Source organism: Gopherus flavomarginatus, chromosome 25 (genome assembly GCF_025201925.1).
Source record: "Gopherus flavomarginatus isolate rGopFla2 chromosome 25, rGopFla2.mat.asm, whole genome shotgun sequence".
Lineage (NCBI taxonomy): Eukaryota > Metazoa > Chordata > Testudines > Testudinidae > Gopherus > Gopherus flavomarginatus.
The window spans coordinates 857,919-870,102 of NC_066641.1; the positions used below are offsets into that span (position 1 = coordinate 857,919).

Sequence of the window (12,184 nt, forward strand, 5' to 3'; positions counted from 1 at the left end):
ATTCTTGTTAAAAATGTTAGGCCTGAATTTATTTACAAATATTTTAAAGACATTTCAAAGACACCAAGAACTTTCCTCTTTAGCATTTTTACAAAGTTCAACTGCTGTTCCCTCCAGCAACTACAGAGTTAACTTCTCACTCTCCCTTAAATCACTTGCTTGTCTCCCAACAGCCACTTTTATCAACTCAAATCACCATTTCAAGTAAGTCCTGGGTATTTGAAATCCCCATGCTTACACTTACTTACTCCTTCCTTCCACTACACCCTCAAAATTTTCCAACTTGTTTTCCAATCTCTCTGTCTGTTGCCTGCCCGCCTGGGCCCGATCCTGCTTTTCTCACTGAACCGTCCCTTCCATGGGCACCAACTTGTTCCACTACCAGTTTAGCTAGGAGGGTGGGCTTCTCAACTAGCCCCCACCCTTCCTTATGTCTTTTTCTTTCTTCTCCTCTCTCCCATTAAACATTCTAGTAGCAATGCTAACTACTTCAGACAAACTTTTTCCTTGCGTACCATCTGGATGCTCTCTAAATCTCTTTGCAATATCCTTTGCACATTGTGACATGAAAACCATTTTAACCATCTCCTTTCCATGATCAGTTTCAGGATTCAAATTCCCATGCTTTTTAACTTCACAAATCAGTCGAGCACAAAAGTCAAGAGGGGTGCTTGTCTGGACGCTGAACACAAGCAGTCACCTTGCTCCAATTTGGAGTAGCCTCCCCTGCATCTCTAATACCATTCAAAACAGCTTTCAAAAATCCATCCAACTTTGTCTTTTGAGCTGGATTATTGGGATTCCAGTTAGGGTCAGTAATTAGCCAAGGTGCATTCAAATGACCTGCAGATTTTCCTTTTACTTTTTGTCTTTCATCTTCTGTCATGAGAGTATCTAATAACTGATTTACATTTGCCCAAGTGGGCACATGAGTGAAAAAGATTGTGCAGAACATTCTTTCCACTGCCTCAGGATTGCCTCATAAGTGAGGCATAGTGCGCTGCCAGTTAAACAAATCTGAAGTTGCAAACAGGGTATGGGTAAAAACCATCTCATGTTCCCCAGCAACCAGTGGAACCAGATAAGTTCTGAACGAGGCTTGTAATATCAGGGGTGTCTCAGAAACATTCTCCCTCATGGAGTTAAGTAACCTAGTGGGGGTCCACAAGGGCGAGGATGAGGGCTGCTGTAATATTGGGAGTGTTTGAGAAGCAGTCCCTGACCAAGTTTGCAAAAGGCTGGCTGGAGGCTGCACAGAGGGGGTGAGGCTGCCTGATTCCTCTGAAGATGAGGGAACATCACTCTGAGCTCCCCCTTGATTCTCCTCTGTCCCTGAACTGTCCCTAACCTGCTTTTGAATCCTTGCACTCCACCAGACGGGGAAGAACAGGAACAAAATTGTCCTCCTCCCGGTGCAGCTCTGGGGCATATGGTGGGGGATTTTTTTACAAGAGCTCTCCATACAAACAGCTTCAAAAGCTACCCATCCCTCCATGGGTTTATAATTATACCATACAAACAAGTAATCCATTTGTCCCAGCCTAAGATCAACCAAAATATCCCTTAAGGACTTCATCCTATCTGTGGAAAAGGTTTCACCCTCTGGCCAGTCTCTAGTCGGGGACAAATGAAAGGTAAATGATGGCCATTGGATCCAACACAGATTTCTCATCTTAAATTTAACTAGACCAGCTGTCTCAGAAATCTCTTTCCAATCTCTAAGTATCAGAGACAACGGGGCATCCCCCGGGCACTTACTGCCAACTTGTCCCATTTTGATGAAGGGACTCTAACCCCTCTTCGTGAAGGGACTCTAACCCCTCTTCCCCGGGTCGAGGTAAAGGGACTCTAACCCCCACCTCTCCGCGTCGAGCGCTCGCTTACCTCTCCAGGGACTCGAACACCTGGACTGGGACTCAAACCCAGGCTGGGACTCTAACCCAGACAACTTGGATCCTGCGCAAACCTGGACTGGGACTCTAATCCAGACCTAAGTTGTCAGGGACTCTAACCCCGAAACCTGGACCCTACTCAACGGGTAGGTGGACGTTGCTGGATTTCTACGAGCTTCAGCTGGTTAACAGAACACGCCTTATCGCCGACGCAGAGATCAGATCACCAGGCAAGGCTCCTCTAAACCAGAGGATGCGCGCTGCGTTGCCTCAGGGTCCGATCCCCCGCCGGAGAGTCAGACGGGTCCTGGCGGAGTTGCCAAAGATGTCGGGGACTCTAACCCAGATGGCAAAGTTCGTTGTCTGACCGCGAGAGATACAGGCAACACCAGCAAGGTCCGATCAAAAGCTCTTTATTGACAAGTGCACGCATCAATAGAGAGCAGCTTGTCTCCAGAGAGAACCAGCCTGCTCTTTACATCTTAGTGTAAGCCTATATAGACAGTTCCGTCACGTCATAAATTATTCACTGGAGCAACCCACCCCCTTCTTCTAACAGCCAGAAACTAGACACTTTTAGTATACATGTTTTACAGCATTAGGTGATTAACAATATCTTAGCAAGCACCAGAAGTTAGGAATGTAGGGAGTTAAAACAGACAGAGAACTGAACCTAGGAGTGAAAACAGGGAGGCTGGGATTTCTTATCAGTTCTTCAAAGGAACTGTTCCTAACACAGCACAGTTGGTACTATACCAGGAATGCAGCCCCTCCCTTATCTCACTTTTTCCCAGCGCTTCGTGAGACATGCTGCTTCTCAGTTCTTTTCCACTCAGGGATTACCCACAAACCTCTGTTAGCCTGACTTTGGTCAGATTGGCATACCTGGTTTTGTCTGCTATATCTTTATTCAGGCCTAACACCAGGGAACTAATTACGTTCAGCTGGCCCCAATTGCTGTTGGGAGTGGTGCATTGTGGGCAGCTATCCCAGCATTCAAGTGGCTGCAACATGCTTTTCAAAAGAGGGGGGTGGGGTGGAATGTGACAGGGAGCGTGGAGGAGACAGACAGAATGGATTTTTGGAGTTGACACTGTTCTCAGCTCCCTGCCTTGCAAGTTCTAAGGACTTGTGCCTAGCTTCAATCATTTTAAAAGTTCTAACTCCCTTCCCCCACTCCTCTCTCATTCACTAATTGCAAATTATGCACAGCTAAATACCCGTCAGACCAGATCAGCAACTGCTGAACACGGACTTCCCCCTCCCCCTCTGCCGTGTGAGCATGCTGTTTCTCTCTTCAAGCAAACAGCTGTGAACATTCCAAAGTAATTCCCCTGCCTGCCTCAGCTCGCTCAGCAAACAGGAGCTGTGTTTGTTTTTTAAATAAGCAGTTTGGCTGAACTCCGAGCTCTCCCTTTCTTCCGGTTTGTTGTGGACAGGAATTCTGGGATACCTCCTTATACCCCCGGAGGTCAATAAAAGCGCTGGTGGGTGTCCACACTTGCTGACCAGCGCTGGATCAGCAGCGCTGGAATCCCTATACCCGAGGCTCGACCGAGTGTACAGCCAGCGCTGCAACCAGGGAGTTGCAGCGCTGGCCGTGCTTTGCAAGTGTGGCCACATCCTAAGTTGCAGCGCTGTAACCCCCTCACCAGCGCTGCAACTCTCTAGTGTAGCCAAGCGCTTAGTCTGACTTTGGTGAGGTTGGCATACCTGGTTTTGTCTGCTATATCTTTATTCAGGCCTAACAAAAACATGTGAGGGTTTGTAACAGAATGGTTTGTCTCTTTCAAAACTCTTTTGAGGTGAGAGGGTTTTTTCCTTTTAGATTCAATTTTTTTCCCGTGCTGAGTTTTCCCGTGTGGCGTAGTATGAATGAGTGAACATGATACCAGCAAAGTATAAAGGTAGCAAATTTTGCTTTTGTTAACTTTTTTCTTTTGGTTAATTATTGCAGCACTCCCTCTTCCTTGGGCCCTTCCCAGAATACTAGTGTAACCCTTCTGCCCCTCTGAGTTGGCAGCAACAAGGGCCGGGTTCAGTATCCAGGGGTTCCATTTCATAACACAATGCATAACTGGCTCGAGCCCCCACCCAGTGACCTGGGACACTTACATACCACACCCCCCTGGGCGCCTCTAGGAGGCAATACTTCCCCTCTCGCAAGCACGGAGTCTGAGTGTAGCAAAATCCTTTTAATAAAGGAAGGAATCAATGTGGCATCCCACTGGAGAAACACCACAAACAGGGTTATAACACAAACCATAAACAAAACCCACCTCCAAGTACATTTGGCAATGTCCTTTCCCCTTCCCCAAAGTCCAACAACCCAAAAGTCTCTGGTCAGTGCCACCCCAGAATTCACGAGTTTATCTGCCGAGTTTTACCCCCCTAGCCTGGGTGGAAAGGGGGGGGAAGTCCACACAGGGTGTTAAGGGGCACCTTACGTGGGCCAGGGCCAACTGCTCCACCTCTCCGTGAAGTTCTGCTGCAGCCTTCACCACGACCCACTCCACCACACCAGCCGTGCCGCTCCTCCAGCTGTCCGTGCAAACCACTTCACTCTGTCACTGCTCCATGAGCTGCTCCAAACACGGCTGCTCCAACACGCTGCAAACCGCTCCGCTCTGCCAGCCGCTTAACAATAAGTCTTCAGGCTCCCCCACAGGTTAACACAGCACTCAGTGATCTCAGCTCTTAGTAGGGGAGCCCTGGTGTTGGTGCACCATTGGCTCAACGTGAATTCAGCTCAGCAGTCTTTAGATGGACTCCTAACGGAATCAAAATTAGCTCTACTCTTCAACAGTGGAGAGAGAAGACTGTGTAATGGGTGTTCCAGGCCCTCAGAAGGGGCCCATACTATCAGGTACACACACCAGTCCCCAACCTCTCTCCCTTCATGGGGTTTTGGAACCCATGTCCCATGTTTAGCAAGTACCACCCAACTGAGGTTGAGTCATCTCTGTCACAAAGCAGTCCCACAGCTCCCCATTCACACAATCAGGGTGACAAACTTTTTTTTTCTGCCCCAATAACAAAGAAATTGGGGATCCCAGAGCTGTTAAAATAACCATCCCAGTCTGCTGTGGGCTTATGCTAAGTGGAGGGTGGATGCCAATGCAAATCTTTCCCCAGTCTTTGAAATTCTTGGAATTCTTTCCACATTCCCTACAATTCACCACCAGATGTCAGGGTAGCGCTCATCCTGACTCTGCTTACATCAGGAAAAGGACAAATAGGCAAATACATATTCCTCTCTAAAAGCTACTGTTGGTGGTTGCCAGGCTGCTAATGACCAGAAGAGCTATGTTAGCCAAGCACAGCCAAATTAACAGGTGCACCAGTTTAGCAAATATGTACCTGAGGCCTTAGGAGAGAAAAAGCAAAAACCTCTGAAGAAGGCTGCGGCTTACTAACTTGGAGTAGGCTCAGGACCCTAATATTACTTTGTGTTCAGATCCTTATGTTGTTATTTATAGTCATCTTTACTGAGTGTGGACTTGGTATTTTTGTTTCTTTTCCCATTGAGGGGAGTCTATTTTATTTTACCTTGATTGGTCTAGAGCACTTTTTTTTTTTTTAATAAGTGACACACATGCTTGGTCTCTAGGACATATGTGTCCGCTGTGGGATGTGGTTTAGATGCCAAATTTGGGCATGGATGGGAAACAGTGTCTTAAAGAGACAGACCACCCTGTCACAAGCTTGAAAATTGAAGCATTCCAAAGTCAGCAGATGCCACATTTAAGATTGAACATGCAAAAGCTATGCATGTAAATAGGCTTGTTCTAAATTTGACATTCAATTATATTAAGCGCAAGCCACTCTTTCTTTTACTGCAGTTGCCTGCTTGCTCACTACACATCTTCCAACATCTGCAGCCATAGGTGCCGATTCCATGGGTGCTCCAGGGATCAAGCACACACCAAAAAAAATAGGGGGTGCTCAGCACTTGCAGGGTGGGATTAATCTTTTGTGGGGGCCCCCCTGCTCCATCCCTGCTTGACCTCTTCTTCCCCCTCCACCGTGAGGCCCTGCCCGACTCTTGCATGGGGGGAGTAGGGGGAGAGGAGCACCCACCAGCAAAAACACCAGCAAAACAAAAGTCAGCGCCTGTGTCTGCAGTGAATGAGGTATGGGTCCTACAGGCAACAGCCTCATTCACTACACAACACTGATTGTTCACTGAGCACTATCCATCCTGTGCACTGAATGACATGATCCTATAGAAAAAAACAGATCATGTAATTAAAGACAAACATAATGCATATGCACCAGGATGCAGAATTAAGGTTCACAGGCAACCTTAATTCTGGTATTTTCAAACTTTTATAGACTCATAGACTCATAGACTTTAGGGTCAGAAGGGACCAATATGATCATCTAGTCTGACCTCCTGCACAAAGCAGGCCACAGAACCCTACCCATCCACTTCTATAACAAACCCCTAACCTATGTCTGAGTTATTGAAGTCTTCAAATTGTAGTTTGAAGACCTTAAGCTGCAGAGAATCCACCAGCAAGTGACCCATGCCCCACGCTGCGGAGGAAGGCGAAAAACCTCCAGGGCCTCTGCCTATCTGCCCTGGAGGAAAATTCCTTTCCGACCCCAAATATGGCGATCAGCTAAACCCTGAGCATGTGGGAAAGACTCACCAGCCAGCACTCAGGAAAGAATTCTCTGCAGTAACTCCGATCCCATCCCATCTAACATCCCATCACAGAACACTGGGCATACTTATCTGCTGATAATCAAAGATCAATTGCCAAAATTAAGCTATCCCATCATACCATCCCTTCCATAAACTTATCAAGCTTAGTCTTAAAGCCAGATATGTCTTTTGCCTCCACTACTCCCCTTGGAAGGCTGTTCCAGAACTTCACTCCTCTAATGGTTAGAAACCTTCGTCTAATTTCAAGTCTAAACTTCCTAGTGTCCAGTTTATATCCATTTGTTCTTGTGTCTACATTGGTACTAAGCTTAAATAATTCCTCTCCCTCCCTGATATTAATCCCCCTGATATATTTATAAAGAGCAATCATATCCCCCCTCAACCTCTTTTTGGTTAGGCTAAACAAGCCAAGCTCTTTGAGTCTCCTTTCATAAGACAAGTTTTCCATTCCTCGGATCATCCTAGTAGCCCATCTCTGAACCTGTTCCAGTTTGGATTCATCCTTCTTAAACATGGGAGACCAGAACTGCACACAGTATTCCAGATGAGGTCTCACCAGTGCCTTATATAACGGTACTAACACCTCCTTATCTTTGCTGGAAATACCTCGCCTAATGCATCCTAAAACTGCATTAGCTTTTTTAACGGCTATATCACATTGGCGGCTCATAGTCATCCTGTGATCAACCAATACTCCAAGGTCCTTCTCCTCCTCTGTTGCTTCCAACTGATGTGTCCCCAATGTATAACTAAAATTCTTATTATTAATCCCTAAATGCATGACCTTGCCCTTTTCACTATTAAATTTCATCCTATTACTATTACTCCAGTTTACAAGATCATCCAGATCTTCCTGTAGCATATCTTGGTCCTTCTCTGTGTTAGCAATACCTCCCAGCTTTGTGTCATCCACAAACTTTATTAGCACATTCCCATTTTTTGTGCCAAGATCAGTAATAAAAAGGTTAAATAAGATTGGTCCCAAAACTGATCCTTGAGGAACTCCACTAGTAACCTCCTTCCAGCCTGACAGTTCACCCTTCAGTACGACCCATTGGAGTCTCCCCTTTAACCAGTTCCTTATCCACCTTTCAATTTTCATATTGATCCCCATCTTTTCCTATTTAACTAATAATTCCCCATGTGGAACCGTGTCAAATGCCTTACTAAAATCGAGGTAAATTAGATCCACTGCATTTCCTTTGTCTTAATAATCTGTCACCTTCTCAAAGAAGGAGATCAGGTTGGTTTGGCACGATCTACCTTTAGTAAAACCATGTTGTAATTTGTCCCGATTACCGTTGACCTCAATGTCCTTAACTACTTTCTCCTTCAAAATTTTTTCCAAGACCTTACATACTACAGATGTCAAACTAACAGGCCTATAGTTACTCGGATCACTTTTTTTTCCCTTTCTTAAAGATAGGAACTATGTTAGCAGTTCTCCAGTCGTACGGTACAACCCCTGAGTTTACCGATTCATTAAATATTCTTGCTGATGGGCTTGCAATTTCATGTGCCAGTTCCTTTAATATTCTTGGATGAAGATTATCTGGGCCCTCCGATTTTGTCCCATTAAGCTGTTTGAGTTTGGCTTCTACCTCAGATGTGGTAATATCCACCTCCATATCCTCATTCCCATTTGTCATCCTTCCATTATCCCTAAGCTCCTCATTAGCCTTATTAAAGACTGAGGCAAAGTATTTATTTAGATATTGGGCCATGCCTAGGTTATCCTTAACCTCCTTTCCATCCTCAGTGTGTAGCAGTCCCACTTCTTCCTTCTTTGTTTTCTTCTTATTTATATGGCTATTGAACCTTTTACTATTGGTTTTAATTCCCATTGCAAGGTCCAACTCTACATGGCTTTTAGCCTTTCTCACTTTATCCCTACATGTTCTGACCTCACTAAGGTAGCTTTCCTTGCTAATCCCACCTTTCTTCCACTCCTTGTAGGCTTTCTGCTTTTTCTTAATCACCTCTCTGAGATGCTTGCTCATCCAGCTTGGTCTACAACTCCTGCCTATGGTTTTTTTCCCCTTTCTTGGGATGCAGGCTTCTGATAGTTTCTGCAGCTGCGACTTAAAGTAATTCCAGGCCTCCTCCGCATTTAGATCCACAAGTTCTTCAGTCCAGTCCACTTACCTAACTAATTTCCTTAATTCTTTAAAGTTAGCCCTTGAGAAGTCAAAAACCCTAGTCCCAGATCTATTTTTGTTTATCCTTCCATCTAGTTTGAACTGAATTAGCTCATGATCTCTCGAACCAAGGTTGTCCCCTACCACCATTTCTTCTGTGAGGTCCTGACTACTCACCAAAAGCAAATCTAAAATGGCATTCCCTCTTGTTGGTTCTTCAACTAGTTGGTGAAGAAATCCATCAGCTATCACATCCAGAAAAATCTGAGCCCTATTATTCTTGCTAGCACTTGTCCTCCAGTCTATCTCTGGGAAGTTAAAGTCTCTCATGATTACACAATTCCCATTAGTGTTTACCTCATTAAAAACATTAAAGAGGTCTCTATCCATATCCAAATCAGATCCCGGTGGTCTGTAGCACACCCCAAGCACTATCTCAGAGGAGGCTCTAGTAGCTTTCTTTCCCAGTGTGATTTTTGCCCAGACAGACTCTGTCTTATCCATTCCATCACTTCTTATTTCTTTACAGTTAACCTCATCATTGATATACAATGCTACTCCACCACCTTTGCCTTTATTTCTGTCTTTCCTAAACAGCACATAGCCTTCAATACCTGTACTCCAGTCATGACTACTATTCCACCATGTTTCTGTTATCCCTATAATATCCGGTTTCACTTCCTGCACCAGTAGCTCTAGTTCCTCCATTTTGTCACCTAGGCTCCTTGCCTTAGTGTACAGACATCTTAATTTTTGTCGTTTGGCTTCACTGACATTCTTTACCCTGTTAGGCACAGACATTCTACCACCAGCATCACCTGTTAGTCTGGTATCTACACTACCTGCATCTCCAATCCTTGGATCTTTTCTTCCATAAGCTCTATCAGGCGGCACTTCATGCAGACAAAACTTTTGAGTTTGAAACATCAGTAGCACTATTTTAACATAATTTATTGTATATCGTATCTGACTTTTTTAAAAGAGAAAATATGATCATTATCACTTGCAACAATAGCAACTCCCAAGGTGAGTCCACTATGCCTAAGAGAGGAGGCACTGTTCATCATATTACGCCTGGCTTCAACAAGCAGGGAAAGAAAGAAGAGGGGTCGTTGTGTGATTTGCATCCCCTCATGTAACTCCTGTATACAAAATTGCCAAGAGTCACTTGCTACTCATTGGAGTGGTGATTAAGAAGTGCCAGCCTATGCCCCTTTAAAGGCACAGTCAGTTCCCATGGAGGAAGGTCAGACTTTAAATCATTTGTGTATTGGAAGCCAGTGAGGTCACCGAGATCAGAGCAAAATAGAAATAACTGAACTGAAATAGTGATGAATAAGGGCCTTAACAGAGCTGTGCAAATACCTTTTCTGTTTTCTGGCCAAACTGAAAAATGGCCTCGGGCTGGGATAATCACTTCAAGTTGGCCTGAAAATAATTTTTTTCTAAATTTTCAGCAAACTGAACAAATTTTGTTCACACTAAAACAAAACATTGTTTCATTTTTGAGATTAGCCATTTTAAAAATAAAATTGAAGTACAATTCAAACAAAAAAGTCATTTTGAGCCAGAAAAAAATGTTTCAGTCAACCCAAATTTGCATTTTTCAGCCAAAAAAAGTTTCAGATAAAAACGTTCACTCAGGCCTAGTCCTTGAAGATCTGGTTGCTTTAAGTCACATGGGTTCTCAGCAGTTATGCATTCATGCAAGCTGATATTGAATAGAAATACCCAATGAAATCATAACTACAGGTAAGCTTTGCCATTTGTGTCAAGGTGAATGAAAGTAAATGTTATTGTTCAATTAATATTTCCATAATCTCAATTTGTTATTTTAACAGGGATTTATCCTGCAACAAAATCCTGTTTATTGAGAAACATGCATTTGAGCCTCTACCTTTTTTGCAGTATATGTAAGTTATAAAAATGACTTTATAGTGTACTGTATAGTAAGCAATGTTTACTGAAGTCTGTCTACATCTATGTAACCTGTCTAGTGGTAGAATCAATTCTAGTGGTAGTACTTTGTCCCAGTTAGCTTTACAAGTTTGACTAAAGTTATACTATTAGAAGACAGACTAATATATAGCTAGAGAGACACCTATAGGTGGCTGTCCATATACAGATTTAGCTGAGGTTGTTTCTTAAAGGTTTACTATATCCTGGAAAAGAAAGAGATCAACCGCATGTGCATTTCACTTCCTCTATTTAACGAGCTAAACAAATGCAGAAAGTAACAGAATTTCCTCACTAATCCACCTGGGGTTTACATAGTCCCTACCAATCAAAATTGCTCACTACTAAATTCCTGTCCAACAGGCTGGATTTATTTCTACAATTGTTTCTTTTCCCAGAAACCTTGGCGGTAATCTCATTACAGAGCTTCGTTATGGGACATTCCAGGCCTGGCATGGGATGCAGTTTTTGCAGAAGTTGTAAGTGTAACAAAGTTGAAAAATATATCAAGGCATAAGATTGAGATTATTTGAGGGTGGGTTCTTTTTACAGGATCTTTGGTTCTCCAGTGGAGTTCCTCACAACACAGCTCTGCATGCTGCCAGACTCATGTGAGACAGCACAGGGAGCTCCTAGCAAACCTGCTGAGGGGATGGGCACTGCCTAGGGTTGTGCCAGTGCCAAGTGAGAGCGCAGAAGGAAAAGGGTGCTCACGAGAAGATAGGGAGGATGGAGGGATAGAGAAAAAGTCCCTTCCCTCTCAAAAACTACGAGAGAACAATAGTTGCTCCCTAGGAGACGAGTTGCAGAAGGACCGCCAGTCTCAGGGCCTTCAGCCCTTGCCTACAGCAGGAGCATTTATTTCATAGCCCTCAGCACCTGGGGACAGGTCAATGTTTAAGGCCTCAGTCTGGATGGCTGCATTACAAGAACGTGTTAAGCTCAGTTCATTCTCGGAAAGAGCATCAGTGCAGTGCAGAGTGACTTTATACTCTGCAGTGGCTGCCACAGGCTGCGCAGCTCCCCTGTAACAAGGGTGAAGGGCTGACTGTAGCCCCAACCTCCACACAACAGCTGTGGGTGAGAGAAGCTTGGAGGTGGCCAAGGAAGAACGAGGAGAGTCAGTGAGGAGAGATGGAGGATGTGACCCAGATATCAAAAGCTGCACGGCAGCCGGCCACCCCAACAGCCCTGGGAAGCAATAGAGGGCCCAAGTGGCTAAGTGGGGCGAGCAAGGATGGGGTGGAGACAGGCCAGAGGCTGAGGGAAGCCGAAGGTGGAGGGCAGCTTGGAAATGTTCCATCAAAATGTTTTTTCAATGGGAAATTGTGTTTTTGACTGAAAGAAATTTTCAAGAAAGGTGCCTGCTTTCCTCAAAATTCCAGTATTTCATCAGAAAACCAAAAATATGTAACCAAAACAAAAAAAATCTATTTTCAACAGCTTTGGGCTAAAACTTTTCATTTTTGTGGTCTTTAGATTTTCAACAAAAAGTCCATTTTTTCCACAGAAAACCTCAATGAAAA

General features: G+C 44.3%; 1 protein-coding gene across 1 annotated transcript in view; it reads left to right on the top strand.

Annotated features, from left to right (window-relative positions):
• LOC127040773 (leucine-rich repeat-containing protein 37A2-like) overlaps window positions 1–12,184 on the top strand; it is a 57,333-nt gene that overhangs the window by 15,512 nt on the left and 29,637 nt on the right. The window contains exons 3-4 of the mRNA XM_050935357.1: window positions 10,544–10,615; window positions 11,057–11,137. Coding sequence (XP_050791314.1) covers window positions 10,544–10,615; window positions 11,057–11,137 — 153 coding nt within the window. The remainder of the gene's footprint in view (window positions 1–10,543; window positions 10,616–11,056; window positions 11,138–12,184) is intronic.